The 25,162-nt window shown below is 39.6% G+C and overlaps 1 protein-coding gene across 1 annotated transcript in view; it reads left to right on the top strand.

Annotated features, from left to right (window-relative positions):
- The window catches only part of Exn (Ephexin), a 256,905-nt gene that overhangs the window by 208,589 nt on the left and 23,154 nt on the right, over positions 1 to 25,162 (top strand). The window contains exons 12-14 of the mRNA XM_068226056.1: positions 7,433 to 7,615; positions 10,732 to 10,903; positions 17,332 to 17,536. Of these exons, the coding sequence (XP_068082157.1) occupies positions 7,433 to 7,615; positions 10,732 to 10,903; positions 17,332 to 17,536 (560 nt within the window). The remainder of the gene's footprint in view (positions 1 to 7,432; positions 7,616 to 10,731; positions 10,904 to 17,331; positions 17,537 to 25,162) is intronic.

Genomic DNA, 25,162 nt, shown 5'->3' on the forward strand with positions numbered 1-25,162 from the left:
GCACTGTCAAGCGAGCAATAACCACAGGGGAAAGAAAATTGCCACTGTACGTTATTTTCAAAAGGAAAAACAGTGTCTAAAGCGAAATTTCCCAAAGGCATTCTCTTATGGGTTCAAGAGAAAGGATGGCTGGATACAGCTCTTGTCCAGGACTGGGTCCGTACGGTGTGGGACCACGGCTAGGGGCACTGCTTCAACGCCCAGCAATGCTAGTGTGGGACAGTTTGTGCGGACACTTTCTGGAACAGACGTCAAGTTAAAGACCTGCATCTGGCAAGTCGAACTTGTCCTCGGACACTCCCGGCACTAAAAGCCATATGCAATTTCATTTAATCACCTGTTGAGCCCAATTACTGTCTCGGCCATAATAATTCCTAAGTTAGTCACAGCTGTAAAGTGCAGTATGATTTTATTAAAATTATTGGAGGGATATCCTGTTGCTTGCGAGAATATAGGTTTTCACTGGTACCAATAACTACTTTACTTTTATTCGGGTTTATTTATAAGCTGTTTTTATTTACATAGTTGCTAAGATGTTGTAGGACGAAATTTATTCTAATAATTCCAATATCTATATCACTCTTCTTAATGGTAGTAAATCTATAAATCTGTGTAACACTTGCAATTTGTAAAGTTTAAAAGCTTCTGATATGTCATTTTTTGGTGTTAAATAACAGTAGTCCAAGGACTTACCTCTGAGGGACACAGAGGGACTTCATTTGCCATCCTGAATTCACATTGTTCACTGTCATACAGTATGTTGCTGACAATTTTCAGTATAAGAGGAAGAAGACCGAAGTGACACACTGTTAAAATTTAAGATTTAGTTCTCGGAAGTTTCTGCAGTAGTAACTGAGGTTGAGTGTCAAAGGCATTACTGAGATTCAATGATGTCAGTACATTTGTGTTCAATTGGTCCATTGCACATCTTATATCATCAGTCACTCGTAGTAAAGATGCTGCATTACTGTATCCTTTTCTGAAACTGGATTGAAAGGGGTTTTGGAGGGAATGCTTGTAAAGTAATTCAGTAAGTTGTGTGTGAATTGGACTTTCAAACACCTCGGATAAGGGTGGTAGGATGGATATTGGACGATAATGTGAAGGAGAATCTAACTTCGAGCTCTTAGGGATGGGTTGAATTGGTGCATCTTTCCAGACATTCTACTCAGTTTGTCAGGCAGTAGTTAAATATGAGTTAGTATTGGCAGAACAGCTTCTAAGATATCCTTCATCGGTGATGCAACAATGTCATCATTACCTGATACCTTTGCTGTGTGCAGCGAAGCATTATTCTGTTGGGAAGTGCCTCTTGCAAGTCCTGCCATGACTGGCAACACATGCGGCCACAGGGTACACTCCACGTATCGCTGTGCTGTCAGCTTGTATTACTTTTTCTTTTTTACAGTTTGTTTTACGTCCCACTGACACAGATAAGTCTTATGGCGACAATGGGATAGGAAAGGCCTAGGAGTAGGAAGGAAGCAGCTGTGGACTTAATTAAGGTACAGCCTCGTGTGAAAATGGGAAACCACAGAAAAACCTTTTCAGGGCTGCTGACATTGGGGCTCGAACCCACTATCTCCCGGATGCAAGCATACAGGTGTGTCCCCCCTAACAGCACAGCCAACTCACCCCGGTGTATTACTTCTAGGTGTGACAAAATGTCATATTTATTGGCCCCCAGACCAGCACCTCAGCAAAGGTAGGATTGTGGCACTCCCCATGAGGCTTCCAGACACAAAAAGGGCCATTGTCTGTACGTACATTGACTCTGGATTTGTTGCTAAGGACAAACTGGTTCCATTCTGTAGCAGTCCAGGATTGTTTTTGTTTTTGCTAGTGACAGAAAGGTCTTATGGCAGCGATGGGATAAGAAAGGCCTAGGGTGGAAGTGGCCGTGGCCTTAATTCAGGTACAGCCCCAGCATTTGTCTCGTGTGAAAATGGGAAACCATGGAAAACCATATTCATGACTGCCAACAGTGGGATTCGAACCCACTATCTCCCGAATACTGCATACTGGCCGCACTTAAGCGACTGCAGCTATCGAGCTCTGTAGGATTGTTGTTCACAACACCACTGTAAATGGAGATAACTATGGGTGGGCGTCATTGGCACGACATGCGCTGGACGCTGTCAGACGTAATTTACTTCAACCAGGCATCTGGAAATGGTTCGGGCAGACACAGGGTTCTGTAATGGCAGTGTCAGTGTTACTGTACCATAACAGTTGTATCTGCTCATGCTTGCCGAAGGATCAAGTGATCATCTCATCTGGTGTGAGTCGAGGGCATCCTGCCTTGAAAGTATGCCCTCACGTATCCACTGGTCTTGATACACCTTAACAGTCTGGTCAAAACGGCCTAGGTGAGGTTATTTGTCGATATAACCTTCCAACATCGTGCCATCCAATCATCTGCCGTCTCTCAAAACTCTGATGCCTAGGTGAAATCTCTTCATTTGAATCATAGAGCCTCTATATTGATCACAGGTGGAAGCACATTCACAGCCTCTGGTATAAAGACCATGCAACCAATCTTTTCACTAAGGTAATCCTTGACTATCTGCCGGAGATATAACTGCATGCATCAAAGCTGGTGGCAGTCATTTTGAACACATCCTTTGAAGACCAGTTCTCTTTCTTCTTAAGAATTCTGCCAGACTGAGTGGCTCAGACGGTTACGGCGCTGGCTTTCTGACCCCAACTTGGCAGGTTCGATCCTGGCTCAGTCCGGTGGTATTTGAAGGTGCTCAAATACGTCAGCCTCATGTCGGTAGATTTACTGGCACGTAAGAGAACTCCTGCGGGACTAAATTCCGGCACCTTGGCGTCTCCAAAAACCGTAAAAGAGTAGTTAGTGGTACGTAAAACAAATAACATTATTAATTCTTCTTAAGAATTCTAATAATTGAGGACCGGCATTCTCGTAGTTGTTACGCTTCAAAAGTTATAAAATTGAGATATTCCTTCAGAAAGGGGCTTTAAGCCAAGGCCATTTTCCTCTCAACAGCGCTATTTTACTGTTAGTCATCTTCAAGTTGAAACTGATGGTGATAGATGGCACTGGTGTTATCTCCAGCAGGTATGGCCCCCTGAAGCATGTTAACCGCCACAATGATAATATCGCTGATGAGATGATGGAAATTAATATTGTTGATGTTGGCAGTTGTCATTTCAGTGTGATTCAAGTTTTATTGGCACCAAATTATATACATCAGCTGCTATTTAAAGTGAAAATAATATATTTTTCTTGTTGTAATCGAGCCTTCTAATCCAAAATCCAAAGAGAAGAAACCTTCAGCACTTGTGGAATGTGAATTGCATGTTAAAGTTGATGATACTGAATTGCGATTTAAAACTGAAACCAACCGGGCGAGTTGGCCGTGCGCGTTGAGGCGCGCGGCTGTGAGCTTGCATCCGGGAGATAGTAGGTTCGAATCCCACTATCGGCAGCCCTGAAGATGGTTTTCCGTGGTTTCCCATTTTCACACCAGGCAAATGCTGGGGCTGTACCTTAATTAAGGCCACGGCCGCTTCCTTCCAACTCCTAGGCCTTTCCCATCCCATCGTCGCCATAAGACCTATCTGTGTCGGTGCGACGTAAAGCCCCTAGCAAAAAAAAACAAAAAAAAAACAAAAAAAAAAACAAAAAAAAAAAACTGAAACCAATATCTAGGTTAGGGATTGGGTATTTATTTGGTAACTTATATCTTTATAATTTCATTCTTGCAAAAAATATGTAAATGCAAATTCCAATACAGAGATCTCAACAAAGATTCAAAACTGCATGTCTTCATGGAATTCTGTATGCTAGATTGGAGACGCCTGAAAAATTTTCTTATGCGATATGTTTTCCTTGGAGCATGAAGGTACGAGTAGATGGCAGATTACTATAATGTACAGTTTTCCAAACGGGAAAGGTGACTTGATTCAGGTTTACTTTCATGAACATGTATGATGTAGACTGCAAAGAAATAGACGTGATAATTACTGATTAAGAAACAAGTGATGTAAACAACGGGAAACCTAATGTACCGTGCAAGTATACAGATGATGAGTGCAGAATGAAAAATCATTAGGTCATTACCAAGGGAAGAAAGCAAGGGCCAGATCTAGTACATAATTGGGCCGATGACCTAGATGTTAGACTCCTTTAAACAACAAGCATCGTCAGTAATACATAGTTTCTATGTCCAAACCTAAATATTCAGTGTTATTTGCACTTAATGAAATGTTTTTAGATAAATGATGGATACAGATTCCATAAGAAGGGTTTAAGAAAATTTTTCCTGAACTGAAATTCCACTGCCCAAGGGTAGATACTAGTATAACTTGGAACAAACTGCAATGCAAAATTTGAGGGTAAAGTCCTCACAATGTACTGGGAAAACAGTCACTAGAATTGCATCTATGTAAAGCAGAAAGTGTTATAAACAAGATGAAAGCCAACATTGCTCTTTCTCAAATGCCAGGAAATGAAAAATCTACTAGTTCAATGGATTTGCAGCAAGTACTGAATGTCCCTACACTTGCTCATTGTCAGAAGTTTTATTGTCATCAGTTGAGCTGTTTTAACTTCTCTGTCAGCCTAGGTGATACTCAGACTTCCTATATGCGTTTGTCATGAAGGTATTGCTAATAGAGGAGATAACAAAATAGCCTCATGTCTTTTACATACACTGACTGACAGAGCAAATGCAACACCAAGAAGGAGTGGTCAGAACTTTATGCCAATTGCAGGGTAGACTGACGTCACTAAGGTATGCTCATGATGTGAAATGCGCCGCTGTGCTGCGCACATAGTGAACGATAAATGGGACACGGCGTTGGCGAATGTCCCACTTCGTACCGTGATTTCTCAGCCGACAGTCATTGTAGAACGTGTTGTCGTGTGCCACAGGACACGTGTATAGCTAAAAATGCCAGGCCGCCATCAACGGAGGCATTTCCAGCAGACAGACGACTTTACGAGGGGTATGGTGATTGGGCTGAGAAGGGCAGGTTGGTCGCTTCGTCAAATCGCAGCCGATACCCATAGGGATGTGTCCACGGTGCAGCGCCTGTGGCGAAGATGGTTGGCGCAGGGACATGTGGCACGTGCGAGGGGTCCAGGCGCAGCCCGAGTGACGTCAGCACGCGAGGATCGGCGCATCTGCCGCCAAGCGGTGGCAGCCCCGCACGCCACGTCAACCGTCATTCTTCAGCATGTGCAAGACACCCTGGCTGTTCCAATATCAACCAGAACAATTTCCCGTCGATTGGTTGAAGGAGGCCTGCACTCCCGGCGTCCGCTCAGAAGACTACCATTGACTCCACAGCATAGACGTGCACGCCTGGCATGGTGCCGGGCTAGAGCGACTTGGATGAGGGAATGGCGGAACGTCGTGTTCTCCGATGAGTCACGCTTCTGTTCTGTCAGTGATAGTCACCGCAGACGAGTGTGGCGTCGGCGTGGAGAAAGGTCAAATCCGGCAGTAACTGTGGAGCGCCCTACCGCTAGACAACGCGGCATCATGGTTTGGGGCGCTATTGCATATGATTCCACGTCACCTCTAGTGCGTATTCAAGGCACGTTAAATGCCCACCGCTACGTGCAGCATGTGCTGCGGCCGGTGGCACTCCCGTACCTTCAGGGGCTGCCCAATGCTCTGTTTCAGCAGGATAATGCCCGCCCACACACTGCTCGCATCTCCCAACAGGCTCTACGAGGTGTACAGATGCTTCCGTGGCCAGCGTAGTCTCCGGATCTCTCACCAATCGAACACGTGTGGGATCTCATTGGACGCCGTTTGCAAACTCTGCCCCAGCCTCGTACGGACGACCAACTGTGGCAAATGGTTGACAGAGAATGGAGAACCATCCCTCAGGACACCATCCGCACTCTTATTGACTCTGTACCTCGACGTGTTTCTGCGTGCATCGCCGCTCGCGGTGGTCCTACATCCTACTGAGTCAATGCCGTGCGCATTGTGTAACCTGCATATCGGTTTGAAATAAACATCAATTATTCGTCCGTGCCGTCTCTGTTTTTCCCCCCAACTTTCATCCCCTTTGAACCACTCCTTCTTGGTGTTGCATTTGCTCTGTCAGTCAGTGTATTATTAATCTTGATATTACAGAAGGAAAAAAAAAAAAAAAAAAAAAAAGGAACCAATGTGCTTCATGATAACTGTGTAGGACAAAATATACTCTAAATAGAGTAATATATTTGATTTCTAATTTCCCGTGGAGTTTCTGAAGTTATTCAGCATAATTTTCTTGTTAGTGGGCACAGCTATTTACGGTGCAATAGAGATTTCACTCTTGTTGAGAAAATTAAATGAGTAATGAAATACTTTGTTCCAGCAGATCTTAAGTGTCTACATCAGCAAAAAACACAAATTAAAGTCGTACGTATGGAAGCAAACAATTTCTTTCACTTGCAATTTGTTGTAGACTTCGTAATTTCAATTAACAAAAGAACATTACAAGAGCCTCTTATTTTCAAGTAGATGTGAGATACTGTGGAAAACCTTTTATGAAATCAACTTTCAGTGATATTGAAGGTTGGAATGAATTTCATGTTTTGAAAAAAGGAAAGTCTCTGAGAGATACACTGAAAGCTGAAATACCTGTCCTGAAATATTAGAGCACTATATCTGCTGAAAAGAGGGAACATCTGTTGTCAGTGGTGGACTATCTTCCTGAAAAAGCAAAGTCAGTGTACAGTACATTGAACTCTGTCAGGAACAGTAGTGAAAAGTATTCATGTTTCGTGCTGCTAAGTTCAGTTTTTTCTAGGTAAAGACATGTAGTTTTATCACTGTTTGAAAAATATGTTTCTGTAATGTCATTGACTTGACACTTCTGTGTTTCATACTGTTTAAACGCAGTTTTGTATTGATAGATATTTTAGTTATATTATTGTTTGAAAATTTATTATTATTTGTTAGTTCAGTAAACACCTTTCAGAGGAAATCCAAATGTGAGTTTACAACTTTTCCTAGTTTCAGATATAAATATTAATTTACTGTATATGCATTTTAGCTCAGTGTTATGTACATATGCTTAATATGGTATATAGTCCAGTAAGCATACTTTATTTTGGCATAATTCCTTGTATAAGATCCATTAAAAATACTTAATTAAAACATTATTTATAGCTAAAAAGTAATGTTTTGTCACTTAACACCTTTGAAAATTCCAGTCCTCAATTATTACAATCTGTGTATGGGCTACTATTATGAACCCTTGTTTTCACTTTATTTCTGTGAAAATAGCACATCAATAGCATCTTCCATTTCAGAAATATTTGGGTTGTAAGTTTTAAGTGTTTCATGCTGTATATTTGATTATACTTTGTATCCACTATGCTATGTTTTAATAGTCACTATTTCTAGTAGTACTCTTGGTGATCCTATGTACTGAGATGATGTCTTTCTGTTTTCAGGCACTTTGAGTGTCCACCAGAAGAAATTGCAGGAAGCAAAATTTGAAATTATTACATCTGAAGCTTCGTATATGAACTCACTCAATGTCCTTGAGCACCACTTCATGTCCAGTTCAGAACTGAATGATGAAGCAGTTCTCTCTAAAAATGACAGGCGTATACTCTTTGGCAATGTTTTACCAGGTGAATAGTTTGATCTTACCTTTAAATGTGAAAATTTAAATTACAATATTATAATTTAATCACAAGTTATTTACCTATTGATTGTACTTAGAGAATTATATCAATTTTCCAGAAAGGAATTAAGGCAGCATGTATTATGTATAGAGGATCATATTCCATATTGTTAAAATGCTTGCTGGATCAAAGTGTACTTAGGAAAGACAGTGGGGAAAGACATGCAACGATGACTCATATTATTGTGTTAAAACCATCCTTATTGTACAGCAACAAAACTTAGGTCTAAAGAAAACGGGAAGATTTTAAAATCATTCCTGGGAACCAAGTCAGAGATATAGGGAGATGATTGAAGATATCAGGAAGGCATTATAAGTAAAAACTACTGTGTGGTTGAAAGGATGAACACTTACTGAAGTAAGTGGTACAAGTAGGTTGAACGGAAGCCATCTAATTGTCTACCATGGCAAGCAATATTTTGTTATCGTGGTGGAAGGAGAGATATGTCCAGCTCCTTGGTTGCATGTCCACCATAGTGACCTTTGGTTTAGAGGGCCCCAGATGGGGGGGTTTAACTCATGTTTGATTCATTCCTCCGTCTCTGGGACAAGGTGTTCGTGATAGTTTTAATACACATCTTCATTTGCGTACAACACATCACACTACCAACCACCACAGAAACACACAGTAATTAATACATCCTCCACATAAAGTTAACATCAGGACTGGGCTTAGTCCTTGTTAGTGCCAACCCCAGATAATTGAGGAAAGGCTAGAAAAGGAGGAGAATCCGAGATATAGGACCGCCAAGGAAAAACTCGATACAGATATTTCAGTGAATTCCTTAGCTTTCAGAATGGATAACATCCAATCCTTAATCAAAGAGAAGATATTTCTTGTCAGGATATTTGAAGCATGAAATCAATTCAATTTTTTAGGTATTTTGTAAACATAATCTGCTTTTATTTACTTTGTTGTCCGAATTGCCATTACATCCTGGATGATTTCAGTTTATCTCGTGCAGTTCTTCACTACCATCTCCTGCTGGCATTAGTTCTCGGATGTGCTCACTATTTTGGCTAACACACTCTTAGGTGGCCATTGTGGTTGTGAGTTTTCATTTTGAATTTTCCACCAATAACTTCAGGGTAATTCAGGGTAATCAATTGTTTTCAGCCTTGAGCAACATCAGCTTCAACAACACTGTACTGCTATTCTCCTTGGATAATCCTTCTTGATCGGAAATAACATTCAGTAATGCAAATGTGGTGGCCTTGCAACCATGCAGTCTGATAGCATTATTTAACAAGGGTAATGTCACTAAACTTAGTTCTTCAGCTACCCGGTTGGTCGCATAGTTTTCTCCAAGAATTTCATTCTCTACCCTCCTCGGGGTCTTTCAAGGTGAGGCTCACTAGCTAGCAATGAGGTCAATTATTTAAATTTTACATCATTCAGGGCCAGAAATGATTAATCACTGTGTACTTTTATTTTCCTCAAGTATATATATCCCTTCTCTAATTATGTCCTGACAAGATAACCAGGCAACTGCTCTCCATCTGCTCTGTAGATAAGGGGTTAAATTTCCACTTTTCTCGCATTTCATGGTTTTCTGTTTCAATGGAAGACAAATACCGAGTTGATGCTTTTCTCATAGATCATGTTTACGTATTCCCTAAACACTTACCTAACTTGAATACATGATACCAGGCGAGTTGTTCGTGCGGTGAGAGGCGCGCGGCTGTTAGCTTGCATCCGGGGGATAGTGGGTTTGAATCTCACTGTCAGCTGCCTTGAAGATGGTGTTCCGTGGTTTCCCATTTTCACACCAGGCCGTAATTAAGGCCATGGCCACTTCCTACCAACTCCTAGGCCTTTTCTATCCCATTGTTGCCATGAGACCTATCTGTGTCGGTGCGACATAAAACCACTAGCAAAAAAAAAAAAAAAAAAGGAATACATTGATACAGGCTCTGGAACAAGATATGTTTGTCAGGTTACACACTTGCACAAAGTTAACGTATGATGATGGTAACTACTTTATCATTTGTTACACTGTACACTATGACTCTCAGTCCTTGCCTCAAGTAATAATTTTCACCCATCTATGTTGATGCCTCTTAAAATGCAATTATCAGACAGGTTACACAAGGTACTACCCATAATTTCCAAGAATTATAACCAAGAATTTTAATATCCCACGTGAACGAATTGTGACAGTTCCGATGCTAGGTGCCTCTTGGTGTATGTTTCAATTAGTAGTCTATCAACTGGCATCCTCATAAGTGCAAGTATTTCATTTTCAGTGCTTTTCTGCAAATATAAAAATTGTTTGTGTTGAGGAGCAAAGAATCTGCATTAAATTTCACTTCATTCTTAATAAATAAAGCAGCAGTCTTCCTCTCTGCAGCCGAAAAAAAGCGTGCCTAGTTTGCAGCAATATTAAGTCAATGCTGATAATTTTATTTGACATTCGAATTACTATATCTTTTATGTTAACATTTTAAAATTTTATTGTTTAAAGTGGTTAAGTGTAAGAGAGGGCCGTGAGCCCTAACTTCGCCACAAATGTAAGTCGGGAATAAATAAATAAATAAATAATAAATAAGTAAATAAATAAATAAATTCTTCACAAGGAGTTTGTTCCACATTCCACTGCATCGGACTTTTAACGGGAAGTTTCATAGAGACCTTTTGAGGTGACTAGGGGAACATTTGAGGTGCAAACGCCCTGGCGTGTGGAAAAACGCAGGCCAATTACTGCACAATGACAGTGCGCGTGCACTCGCCTCGCTCACTGTGAGGGACTTCCTAACAAGAAAAACATGACCACTGTTTTGTACTTGACCTACTTGACCAATCTGGCCTCCTGGAACTTCTGCCTCTTCCCTAGCATGAAACTCATGTTGAAATCATTGTATTCAAGCCCAGGATGGCAACTGTAAAGCTAATAGTGGAAATTAGGTGTTTTTATGATCAAATTCTCAGAAATTCTGGGTCGCACCTTGTATACATCCAGAAATAATGTGTTGCTGATAGTCTTAATGTCCCTAGCCTTCAAACAATCAACAGTTGCAGGTTTTCACTATGATCTTTCCTTTTTTCTTTTTTTAAATATGCAGTCAAGAATTGCTCGGAGCAGTTTCTAGCTGACCTGGAAAGATGTTGGCAAGACAACATATTGCTCCATGGAATATGTGATACAATTTACCAGCATGCAACAAAACACTTCAGCATCTATGTCAAGTATTGCTCCAACCAGATCTACTTGGATCGGACGTTGCGACGTCTGAAGTAAGTGATTCATTTTTTGTTTTTCACAGTAACAGTTATTTCCTGTGTTTCTCTTAGATGTATTAGACAGTGCCAAAATTATTGTTTCATCAGATGTGTTCCTGTGTAATGTGCCCTCGGGATTCGCATAGACCAATATTTTTATTACTTCTTTTATTTTGACACTCCCCCTATCTCATAAAGTGATAATCTATTTTGAAGTGTGTTTCTGAATATTTACTCTAGTGCAGGGGTCTTCAGTTACTTTTTTTTCTCTGGTGTCAAATTGATGGTGATACTGCAATAAAAGGGACTCTGGGGTCCAAATATTTGGTTTAGTAAGACTGGTGCTGGTCTTGCTTACGGTGATTGGTTACTCCAAATGATTACAGAAAAAAGTGAATAATCACCGGTTTAGTGTATATTACTATCAATTACCAGTGTACATGCATTTTTAAATTTCAAGCAATGAAGTATTTACACTCAATACATTCACATAGAAACAAAATTTTAGATCAGTGCTATGTTAAATTCAAAAACAGTATGCACATTTGAAATATAGTTTGTGAGACAAGCGGCATGTCTTGTTTTGTGAAATATTTTCAAAGTCTGGAGTGTACGAAGTTATAGCAGTGATTAAGCAGTCTCTCAGATATGCATTAGTTATTCTGAATCTGCAAATGTTTTTCACAAATTTCATGTTGAAAATTACTTATGTCTTCCTCAGTATTGTCAGCTCATATTTTGAGACCTTGCGCAATTTAGGGTATGATTCTCTGTAGCTGAAGCAACTTGGTTTTTTTTATAAGATTTGTTTTACATCACACTAATGCAGATAGGTCTTATCGTTGTGATGGAATAGGAAAGGGCTAGGTCTGGGAAGAAAGAGAATGTGGCCTTAATTAAGGTACAATCCCAGTATTTGCTTGGCATGAAAGTGGAAAACCACCTTCAGGACTGCTGATAGTGGTGTTCGAACTTACTATCTCCCAAATGTAAGCTGACAGCTATGTGACCCAGTATAGCAGTAGTGGTTCAAAAGGAGTCTCGTATTCTTTCTTGCACCGCCTGCAAGGTTTGGTCTGTGATAAGGTTCCTTAATGCACAAAACATAGTGCCGATGGAAATTCGTCGTCAGCTGTGTCAGGTCTATGGACCGAAGGTGTAGGCGCTTTGCCGAAGGTTGTCAAAATGTCCATGATGAAGAGGGCCGTGGGTGGCCATCCCTCATCAATGACGACTTTGTGGATTTGGTCAACTGACTGACCATCTTGTACGTAAGACTCAGTGTAGATCTTTATCTGTACAACACAAAAATAGTATTGTACTGTACTTAAGAATCACCAGTTCACGTACAAGCCTGCTGCACACAATTTTTTATCCCAAATTAGTAGAATGTTGACAGATTCATTGAAATGATTTAAATGGTCTTGTACCTTGCAACACGTGCTTGAACATAATGGTGCCATTTTGTTTTGAAAGGTAGATATATATCTTTTCAGTAAATTTAACCCTGGAAATGGTTTTTTAAAAGAGATCAGATCAAGAAATTGCCTGGTATTTGGTCGGAAAGAGATGTACGTTGTATGTTGAGTATTCAGCTCGGTGGCTGGTTTGATCCTCAACAGCTTCGCCACTATCTGTCATAAGTGGCGTCGCTGAAGATGCATACTAGGGAAACGAGGAGTGAGCTAGTTTCCCGCTGCCTTACTCGCCGAGCCAGAAGTTGCTATTACACATCAGTCTGCCAAGCCCATGCAAGTTAATGAGACAGCATTTTCACACCATTCATGACGTGGACTGGCTAGATAAGGAATAGCATTCGTAGTGTCACTCACACCTCTGCCGCATGCAGGTTGTCACCTTCGTGCTGTTTTAGTTTCTTGGAAAAATCTGTCTTTAGGACAGTTTCCCTCTACATGCACCCAAACCATTTCTTGATTCCCCCTTGTCTGTTATCTACAGTTCATACTGGCATTATTCTTTAGTTGCCCATGTTTCACACCTGTGCAGCAGAAATGGCTTTAATATTGATCTGGGGTTCGAATCCCACTGTCGGCAGCCCTGAAGATGGTTTTCCGTGGTTTCCCATTTTCACACCAGGCAAATACTTGGCCTGTACCCTAATTAAGGCCATGGCCACTTCCTTGCCATTCCTAGCCCCTTCCTGTCCCATCGTCGCCATAAAACCTATCTGTGTTGGTGCGACATAAAGCCCATTGTAAAAAAAAAAAATTTATCTGGGTAAAAATTTGTCTGCAAACTAATTTTCTTCTTGCAACATACATTAGGGCATATATGCATACTTAATATGTTAGTTTTGTACTTCTTTATTCCTTTCACTGTACTGTCCCCGATTGTTAATTGAGGCATCTTTAATTAGCAATTGAGTAATAATCCCAGAAGGTTGGTCTGACCAACGCTGTTAACAAAACAAGATAGATACTCACACGGCATTTGATTTAACAACATTCTATTCCGTCGAGATTCCTACAACATCTGGAAGACTACCCTTATATGTGAAAATCAACACAACTTTCTAACACAGATAAATCTTCATCTTATACTCCATTTCAACGATTATGCCAGAGTGTATCTTAAATCAATTAAACTCAACGAAGAAACACCATTTGTTTCTTCTTAACCTAAATTCAACAGTTGGAACGTATAATTTAAAACAAAATTCATCCTCTGATCTACTTAGCAGCGACTGCGGCAAATATTAGGCATACTGACTTTTACTAAGAAAAGGATCCATTTCAGTTCCAGACACATGCCGATTTTAAAAACTGCTTATTACAAATAATTTTTTAGACAATATTGTAAAATATACTACAATAATTTTATCATGTGCTCGTACTTCCCATGTCAAATTTCTTAACTACTGATTTAAAGAAAAACAAATTTTTTTAAATATCACAACATATCTCATCACAATTTTTCATAATCAATAATGTAATCATTCTTAAAAAAAATTTTTTGTTTTAAGATTAGCTAATGTGCTGATGGTGCCCAATAAGAAGGGCGAAATATGTCCACAACTTTTTAATCTTTTATGATTATGTAACCACAAAACGTGGTATTGTAGGTATTGAATAGGTGAATAAAATGTATACTTTGTAAAACTGAATGTGATCACTGTTGTCAATACGGACCAAAAAATGAGATTAATGACTTGTAAAGTGGCGTAGTGAAGGCCGAGCTGATGAGTTGATGGGGGAAGACAATGATAGACGTGGTGTGCTAATACTGTCGACACGACAAACATATAACCAAATGTTGTTTATGAGTAAAGCTAATGTACGAGCATGTAGAAGTTATAATTACTATAAAGTGTTATTTTATTTTATTGTTGCAAGTGTCTGCAGAGTCCATCCATCTTTATTAGCTTGACGTTGTCACAATGGATGAAGATGCTCTACGTTTACAAGGTGTATCATCACGTCATTTAATTTACAGCAGAGAAATAAGTTATTAACAATGTGATACAGGATTGTGTGTCTGAGTGCAGTAGAGTCACACTGTTAGCAGCTGTAACATACCCTAATATAAGAGCTTCTATTTACACAGGTGCAAGTCCTTGAACAATTAGGTAAATATGAAAGCAGTGACTGGACAATCCCACATGTACCGTATAATCCTGAATACCACCCGCACTTTTTTTCAAAAATATCGCTTCTAAAAATTGGGTACTGGTCTTATTCAAGCCTTTGATTTCGTGGCGCAGTACTTCACGCATCTTAGGGAATGTTACGTATTTTTAGTGTATTTTAGTTTTAAGGGTCGGCACTGGATTCAACTAGTCTTCCGACAGTGTTTGTTTGAAAATAACATGTGGACATGTGTGTACCATATTGTTCTCTCATATGTATTTTGTGTGATAATGGAGATTTGTCCTATAATATAAATGTGTGCAAAACTTTCCTAAAAGTCTGCTGTAGTTTATAAGCTCAGTAAAATTATTTTTAAGTTCGGAACAACCCTGAAATTAAACATCAGCACACTCATGGTCGCCGTGACTTGGCAACTGAGCTTTTCAGTGAGTTCTCCGCCAACCCCAAACACACCTTAAAATATTTTTTTTTACCGTAAACGCTCGGCGGCAGTCAGTCTGCAGTCTCACGTTGTAGAGTGCCACGTGCAAGCATGAATTCAACAAAGCATTTGTGGTTTTTTATTGTGAGTGAAAAACTAAAAATTATAAAAGAAGCTGAAATTATCGGAAATCGTGCCGTTGGTAGGAAATACGATATAGATTAATCTTGTATTAGAATTTGGAGAAAGACGAAGAATTTTTAAACAGTAGTGGTGATCGTACAGCTTTCCGCGGGCAGAGTGTACAGTTTCCTGACATGGAAAGGATTCTGTACAAATACGTAACTGAAAGGCGGGAATTGGGATATGGCGTGTCTGCTGAAATGTGACAATTAAAAGCATTAAAAATCGCAAAAGAACTTGCTATGCCAGAGTTTTAAGCAAACCGAGGGTGGATCAGAAATTTCTCTAAGAGTAATGGACTGAGCATTAGAAAGCGTAGCACAGTTTCGCAGTGTGTTCGTACTGCCTATGAAAACAGAACTGTTTTTTCCAGTGCCGTGTAATTCAGTTGCAAAAAAAAATCGTATCTGCTTTCCCAAATTGGAATGCTGATCAGACGCCCATCTATTTTGAAATGCCGTTGAACAGTACCGTGAGTGTTCAGGGGTCAAACGGTGTTACCATCAGAATGGGTGGTAATGAAAAGCAGAGGTGTACTGTAATGTTATGTATACTTGCTGATGGAACTAAACTTCCACTGTAAGTTGTGTTGAAGAGAGAGATGCTTCCAAAAGAAAATCTAACTGCTGGTGATATTGTCAGAGCTCAGGACTCTGGTTGGATGGACAGTCTACTAGTAGAAGGGTGGCTGAAATGTGTTTGGCAACGTCGCCCTGGTGTATTGCTTGGACGGAAAAGCTTACTTGTATGAACAGCTACCGTGGTCATACAACAGAAGCTATGAAGAAGCAAACCAAGAATGCTAAAACCGATTTAGCAATCATTCCGGCCGTTATATGTCTGTGTAAACCATCCGTTCAAAGCAGCCTTGAAACACCTGTATACAGAGTGGGTGGCGGCTGATGATCGTGCACTAACGCCAACTGGTCCTATTAAGCACTCGGAACTTCAACTTCTTTGTTCGTGGATAAAGACTGCATGGGATTGTATCCCTGGTGACCTTGTCTGGAAAAAGTTTCCAGAAATGTAGTATTTCTAATGCTATGGATGACGGGGAAAGCACAGTTGTGTGGGAAAGTGATTGTCAGTGATAGTGAAAGCTCCAAAGTTGGTACTTCTGCTGATGAATGAAGTATTGACTATCGTTTTGTGATTGATAAGTTTTCTGTGTGTGTTTTAAATAATTTACTGGGTATTATTTCAAGGACACTTAAAAGCTGTCTGAAACTATTTTAAATTCATGAAACATACGTCATGAAATGACATTCTTGTTCTGTAGCAAATATTGCCAGTGTCGAAACGGAGTTGTATAAAAGAGACTTTTTTATGATTTGGAAAGAAGAGGATAGAATTCCAAAGACAGTAACAACAGTATGCACATTAAAACTTTCGTGTTGTGGATCTGCGCATGGAAACAATGTTTCAGATCTGCTCATTCGATTTGGCAGTGCAGCTCAGCTGATTTACTCATGCACCATTTGTGTCCTGTTTTTTTATAACGAGTATTGGAAATTCTGTGATGACAGCCAATGGTGGAACTGTTGGGTTCTGATCAGCCTTCGAGCTGTAGACTTGGCGTACCTAAACTAGGATGGATGGATGTCTGTATGTATATCTTTCCCTTAGTCCCATTTCCTGATAATAGGGTCGGGGATGAGGTGAGATAACACTATATGGCATGCTTTTATGAGCAGATACCCTTCCTGATGCCAACCTCAGTTGAGGAGCTAATGAAGATGAAATGAATGATGGTGAATGGGTATGGAGGTGGAAGGAATTGGCTGTGGTATGTGAATAGATCCTGTCAGGGCATTTGTCTGGAAGTGAAAATGGAAAATCACAGGAAACCCTTCTCTGGGCCGCCGACAGTGAGGTTCGAACCCATTCGTCACCCGAATGCAGAGCTTGGCTCCAAATCTCTAGCACATTAACACGTGTAGCCACTCCGCTCAGTTCTATCTGAACTAGAATGTTTGAAGTTATTTGACAAAGGTTGTTGGCGGTATAGAATAGAAAGATCATGCTTGAAGTATTGTTATTCTTTCATCATTTGATTACGTGTGAAGAGATAACTCTCAGCCTATAAACTGTTTGGCCATGTGGAGAACATTGATAAACATTAAATGTGTTATGGTCCCAGTTAAATTTGATTGTTAAATTTCCAGTTCCCATGTGTGTCTTTACCATCTCATAATTATGATTCTTCTAATACTTTTTTCTCTCCCTTTCAGAGAGCAACATGGGGGATTTGCTGAAGTTTTAAACCACCTTGAAGCTAGTCCCAAATGTCAATCACTCTCACTGCATTCATTTCTAATGCTCCCAATGCAAAGGATAACACGATTGCCACTTCTCATAGATGCTGTACTGACTCGACTTGACCCCAAAGATGATGAGTACCAGACTTGCGAGTTGGCTCTGGCGACTCTTAATAAGGTATGTTCATTCCTTGTCATAAACTTGATATTTGTACACCTTTACATTTCCCAGGGAGTAACAGCAGTTATTATATGTGCATACTACATTTCATTTTTGTTAACAGTCACCCTCTGCAACTTCCACCTCATATTTGTTCTTAGTATTTAACTGCTTCTCCATCTATCGAAGTATTTAGAAGTGGTTAGATATTTAGATGAATGGTTCTGTCCTCGCACTTTCCTAGCTTCGGCATGATATTTCTCGCTGTCAAAGATTTCAAAGCTTGTTGTAGGAAGTACATTTATTGCACCAAAAATAGCTGAATAAGAATTTTTTCTAGACCAAGATTTTTACCATGGAATATTTATAGACTTAATAAATGCGTCATGTTCTTTGCGAACTGGTAAACGAGTGTGTTGGTGATATTCTCAGTGAATTAATGTGTTTGTATCTCTTGGGCATGATAGAGGAGTTCCCCACTGGTCCCATCAAATTGGCTCCACTCAGTGTACTACATTATGTTTTAACTTCAGTGTTCTGAGTTGGCTACATATAAATACAGTGGAACCTAGATTATCCGTTCCTGGAAAATACGTTTTCCCGGAATATGCGTTCAAATTACGTGGTCCCGCGAGCATCGTCATTAAATCACGTTGTAAAAGTCCCACATTATCCGTTCCTCGAAGAAACGATTTCCCGGATCAATCGTCCAGAAATTCCAGTCCCATCAACGCTAAATCCTGGATCAGTCGTTTTTTAATAAACTGTATCTCACGAAAGGACGGCTATGACATATTTATGGATCTTGGCGTTAACGCCCCGTCACTGCGATAATTAAAGCAAGTACTGTACTGGTACTGGAAAAGCGATCGGCGGTGAACTTCCATAAGGGACGATCTTAGCATCGCATTCGGGTGGTATTGTTTAGAGAATCTCGGAAAATCATAAAGCAGTGGCCACAACAACTGCAAGGAGACACGGCGGATTTTGACAGCCCTGCTTGAAGACGGAACGAGTTTCGTCAAATGTTCGCACTTATAAAACGTCCATATTATGTCCAGGGTTAGATGTTTATATTTTTACATTTTTTCGATCGTACTGCCGAAGAGGTTTTCGGCACTTTGCTCAGGGCACTGCAGAGTAACTGGGCTTTCAGGCAGGAATCGAAACTGCTCCTTAATACAAATTCAGTATTTTTGATATTATCGTACATGATTATGTTAGCGAGACCAAAATAGATGTTGCACCTTACATTTAAAAAAAAGAAAGCCATGGGAGGTCTTGGGATTGCCTATTACTGTTTAGGTCCTAATGAAAGACTGGGAATTTTACGTTTCGTGTTAAAATACCAAAAACCGCAGTCGTTTTATTTGCGCGCGTTACATTTTAAATGGTCGGTATAATTTCAAACTAGTACTGACGTGCAGCGAGCGCTCTTTCCAGATGACCTCAAGGTCACGAATAACCGTAATTTCTGAAGTCTTTGATATTTCTTTTATCTTTCCTATTTGATTGGATTTGTGACACGCAGAATGGAATATAATGCATTCGAGAACTTTTAAGAATCGATACTTACATTTGAAACCATGTTTTCGAGTTCAACATAACCTTTAAAAGTCGATGTAGGCCTAATTTGCGCGGTACGAGATTTCCCCAGAAACTGACTACGAACAGTATACCGGAGACCAAATTACAATGAAAGATTAAGAAATGAATGGATTTCGCCAACATTTTGGGTGCTTTTGTATCTAATGTGCTTTATTTTATTAGATGAGAGAATTAAAAACTACTTGTGGTCGATTGTCGTTTGGCTTGGCGTTACTAGATTTTTTGAAGAGTTTGGCTAGCCTAATCAAAGTTGCTGAACTGAAAGAAGTTTTCACGGGAAACTGACAAAGATTCCCCTGTAAAACTGAATATAAAGTATCGAGATTTTGAACTCGCGTACCGGTAATTAATGCGGTTTCGCGGTCTAACATGCCCACCTCTCATCCAGAGGGCCCGGGTGCGATTGCGACCAGGTCAGGCAATTTTACCTGGATATAAGTCTGGTTCCAGTTCCACTCAGCCTACGTGATTACCTTTAATTGTGGAGCTATCTAATGGTGCGATGACGACCCCGATCTACAGAGCCGGGAATATCGGCCGAGAGGATTCGTGGCACTGACCATGCGCACCTCGTAATCTGCAGGCCTTGGGGCTGAGCAGCGGTCGCTTGGCAGGCAAAGTTCTACTGGGGCTGTAGTTTGGTTTGGTTTAGGAGTTTTTGTAAGATTATAATTATACATATTTCATTTTTGTGATGTTTAGCCAAATTGTTGATGGTTTTCATTCATTCCTGGATTTTCCGTTTTCCCGTGTTGTACGTTTTATTTTCATGGTCCCTCGAAAAACGGAGAATCGAGGTTTCACTGTACCTTGCATTTGCAGTAAAGAAAAAAAAAAAGTTCAAGATTCGTCAATTTATATTTCTACTTTTAAGTGGTGTTCTCCGGTCCATCAGTATTGAGTCAAATGTACTATATTTACTCTGAACAACAAACAGGACTGATAACTATCAATCAGTCACTACTAATCTGCATTTAGGGCTGTTGCCCAGGTGGCAGATTCCCTCTATTGTTTACTCGCCTTTTCTTTAATGATTGGAAAGAAATTGGAAATTTGTTGAACATCTCCCTTGGTAAGTTATTCCAATCCCTAACTTCCCTTCCTATAAACAAATGTTTGCCCCAATTTGTCTTCTTAAGTTCCAGCTTGATCATATTGTGATCTTTCCTACCTTTAAAGACACCACTCAAACTTATTCGTCTACTGATGTCATTCTACGCTATCTCTCCACTGACAGCTCGGAACATACCACTTATACTTATTAAAATAATTGTTTATTGTTCATCCACCTTTTCTATACATTAAAGTCATAAGAAATTTTAGGATTTTATCCTTATTATATTAGATGAAATGGCCATTGAATAGGTGGATGAACAATAAACAATTATTTTATTAAGTATAATAACTTTCATTATGGATCTACAATGATATTAATCACTTGCAACATACCACTAAGTCGAGCAGCTCATCTCCTTTCTCCCAAGTCTTCCCAGCCCAAACTTTGCAACAATTTTGTAACGCTACTCTTTTGTCGGAAATCTCCCAGAATAAATCGAGCTGCTTTTCTTTGGATTTTTTCCCGGTTCTTGAATCAAGTAATCCAGGTGAGGGTCTCATACACTGGAACCATACTCTATTTGGGGTCTTACCAGAGACTTATATGCCCTCTCCTTAACATCCTTACTACAACCCCTAAGTACCCTTTATCTACAATAATATTTGTGATTACCCCAATGAAGTTCTTTCCCTTATACTAACACCTAGGTACTTACAGTGATCACCAAAAGGAACTTTCACCCCATCAATGCAGTAATTAAAACTGAAAGGACTTTTCCTATTTGTGAAACTCACAACCTGTGTTACATTTACCAATTATATCTTAGAACGACACATAGTGTTAGTCTTAATGTGTATTCATTACCTTGTATAAGTGTTTGTTTCATGACTACAGTAAGAATTTTCACCAAAATGCAATTATGGTATCAATAGTTTTTTCACATCAAGGAGAAAAAGTGACAAGACAACAAAAGACATTGGCATGTTGGGTTTCAATTTTAAGTGATAATTGTTCTTCTTTATAATTGTGAGAATGAGATGAGTACGGCTGCTGAAGGAAAGTTCTGAAGAAAGTTAAGGTCAAGTAAGAATCAGTGGATAACTCAGAAGAAATAAGACCTCATTGAAGAACGGCAAAAGTACAAGAATGCAAAACATGAGGAGAGTAGTACAGAATACAGGTGATTAAAGAACGAAGTAGTTAGAAAGGGCAGGTCACCTAAGGAAGAATGGCTGAAAGAGAAGTGCAAGGACGTTGAAGGTTTTATGGTTGTGGCAAAGGTAGATGCTGCATACAGGAAAATCAAAGAAACCTCTGGAGAAAGGAAAACTAATAGTATGAATATCAAGAGCTCACATGGAAAACTACTTCTAGGGAAAGTTGAAATGAAGTTGGGAGAAAATCGGTTTTGCTTCAGAAGAAATGTAGAAACAGATGAAGCAATCCTGACTTACGTCTGAACTTAGAGGACGGAATTAAGAAGGACAAGCCCATGTATATAGGATTCATAGATCTAGGAAAGGGCATTCGATAATGTTGATTGGACCAAGCTATTTGAGATTCTGAAGGTGATCGGGATTAGATTCTGAGAAAGAATAATCTACAATCTGTAGAAAAATCAGTCTGCAGTGATGAGGAGTAGACTAGGTATGAATATGACAAACAGATTCGGGTAGATGCAAGACGACTGAGCGAGTTGGTCGTGCGGTTAGGGGCATGCAGCTGTGATTTTGAATTCAGGAGATAGTGGGTTCGAACGCTAAAAGCTGAAAAAGCAGCAGCGATCCAGAAAGAACAAGTGATAAGGAAATCAAAGAGAAATTTGGAAAAGTAATCACAATCCAAGGAGAGGAAATCAAAACTGTGAGATTTGTCGATATTATTTGCTGAATGGTATACACACAGTCTTGGAGAAGGAGTACAAGATAGAAAAAAAATCCAAAACAAAAGTAAACGAGTGCAGTCGGAGAAAGGCAGGCAATGCAGGAAATATTAAATTAAAAGGTTAAGTCTTAAATGAAGTAGATGAATATTATTAGTTGGGGAGTAGAATAACTAATGATGGCAGAAGTGAGGAGGATATAAAATGCAGACTAGGACAAGCAAGGAAGACCTTTCTTAAGAAGAGAAATTTGTTCACTTCAAACACTGATATAGAAATTGGAAAGATTTTTTCGAAGATCTTAATTTGGAGTATGACGTTGTGCGGAAGTGTAACATGGATGATACATAGCTCAGAAATAAAGAGAATAGCTTTTTAAATGTGGTGTTATGACAGAATGCTGAAGGTGAGATGGGACATCGAATCATAAATGAAGAAATACTGAAGCGAATTGGTGAAAGGAAGAAGTTTTGCAAAATTTATCCAGAAGAACAAATAGAATGATAGGACAAAGGACAAATCTTAAGTCACCCGGGACTTGTTCAGTTAGTTTTTAAGGGAAGTGTAGGCAGTAAAACCAGCAGGGGTAGACCAAGGTAAGAATATGACAAACAGATTAGAGTAGATGCAGGATGACTGAGTGAGTTGGTCGTGCTGTTAGGGGCACGCAGCTGAGAGTTCGAATTCAGGAGGTAGTTGGTTTGAATCCTACTGTCAGCAGCCCTGAATATTGTTTTCCATGGTTTCCTATTTTCACACCTCGCAAATGTACCTTGATAAAGACCAGGGTCACTTCCTTTCAGCTTCTAGCCCTTTCCTATCCCATTGTTGCCATAAGACTTACGTGTCGGTGAGACATAAAGCAACTTGTAGATGTATGATGTAGTAGGTGTTACGTAGAAATGAAAAGGTTAACACAGGATAGGGTGGCATGGAGAATTGCATCAAACCAGTGTCTGGATTGATGATCCAAATAACATAGTTATTTTAGTCTCTGTAATGAGCATCCTTTTGGTTTGATGTTTAACTGATATTTAATAGCTGAATATGTTCTCGAAGGAGAATGAAATGCATCCTGCAATAATTGTGGCGATTGGTGCAATAACAACGTAGGTCTGAAGACACTGTTTTGAGGAAAACTTATCCAATTTTTCGAAACACTGTAAATATGAGTTTTTGCTTTATGTACATCTTAATTTATACATATACAGTAGAACCTCATTTATCTGAAATAAAGGGGGCAGAGCCACTTCGGTTGACGTGTTTTTTTGAATGACACAGGGTAAATTTTTTTCGGAAGTTAAATGTTGAAATAAAAATGCATAAACTCTGTTAAGCAAAGGAGCATACTGTATATTGACATTAAAATATTTACATAATGTCACTCATTGTATAAAATCAGTGATTTTCTTCTGAATTTTCTTTTTTAAGTGCTGTCATGCAGCCATGTCGCGCCACCGTTTGATCAACAATACGGCAGCTGGTGTAGATTAATTGCTTTGTTCAACAAAGCGCAAAGCAATCTGAAATAATGAAATAGATTATTTTGCAATGGGGTAAGAAAAGCATTGGAATTACAGTTTAAAGGCCAGTGGAATGACCTTGGGTGAAAGAAAAATATGAATGGAGAAGGGTCACTGGACTTCCCTCGTTTCCTAACAGAAGGTACACTATAGGCCGAACAGTAAACAAGATGAAACTCCTGCAACTGAAGCAACGTTAACCACAGTCGACATAATCTTCATGATGAATTATACAATAATAATAATAATAATAATAGTATGAAAACCTACAACCCGTTTTCCATTCAGTGACCGGGTCAGGGATGGACTGAATGAAGCCCCCATCTTGTGGCGAGGATAGTAATTGTGCCGGCTGCCGAGACCTGTCACACTCCTCTGCGGCAATGATTAATGACAGACCGATGAAATGATAATGGAGAGTGTTGCGTGAATGAAAGATGACAGGGAAAACCCGAGTATCTGGACAATACCCTGTCCCGCCTCCGCTTTGTCCAGCACAAATCTCGCATGGAGTGAGATTGCATATCACACTCTTTCTAAAGACAAATGTTAGTAGAAGCCTTTTATTTTGGAGCAGTGGGTTGTAAAACATTATTTTCTGGTCACACTTTTAGACAATGAATTGGAGGTTATACTCAGCCATGTGCGACTGTGACAGAATGACTTTGGCCGTCATTTTGAAAACCTTCGACCAAGTAAAATTAAGTTAAGTATTGTATTGAACAGGTGGACCTGTAAATATTATTATAATATTTGAGATATACGTCAACTTCAATACGGAACCAAAATGAGAATAGTTACTTGTAACCAAGTAAAATCGATCGAGTCAAAACTCGAAGGTGCGAGTTCAACATTCGCGACCTCTGTACGCTTAAAGATGCCGATGCTGGTCCACTTTATGAAATATTTTAATTTTGTCTCCCTTAAAAAAAAGATCTAAACTTTTTCTGTATCCATACCTAGGCTATCACAAGAGAAATGTGCACCACGCTGGTCAATTTCACACGATTATATTCCTAATCCAGATATAGGCTACCGTATCACGCGAAGAAACTTTATTGTGCCACTCAACACAAAATAAATTTCTAACTTCTGAGTGGAATAAAAGCGCATATAAGCTCACTTTTTATGTAATGACGCAGTTGTGGCGACAGCTCTTACCTGAGTTGTAAATTACGTTCCTTTCACAAGGGATGACAAATAACATTTTCAGGGCTAAGGAAAATGTGATCATACTCATAGTAAGCAGTAATAGTGAAAATTCGTGATGCGATAGACTTGTTTATATGATCCTAATCCAGATATAGACTACTGTATCACGCGACGAATATTCACTACACTTCACTGTACCACTCAACACAAAATAGATTTCTAACTTCTGAATAGAATGCGAAATACAAGTACAAATAAACTCACTGTGTTATTCAGCAATCTTCGTGCTAACTGGCAAGCAAAATTGAACATTCCTGAGGCTAACACCTTGCTCCTCGAACGTGCAACTTGTCCTGTGAAGTTCAGGAATTTAAGGTCTTTTTCCGTAATCACGCAACTGTGGCGACAGAACCTACCCAAGT

This window comes from Anabrus simplex, chromosome 2 (assembly GCF_040414725.1).
Source record: "Anabrus simplex isolate iqAnaSimp1 chromosome 2, ASM4041472v1, whole genome shotgun sequence".
Taxonomy (NCBI): Eukaryota; Metazoa; Arthropoda; class Insecta; order Orthoptera; family Tettigoniidae; genus Anabrus; species Anabrus simplex.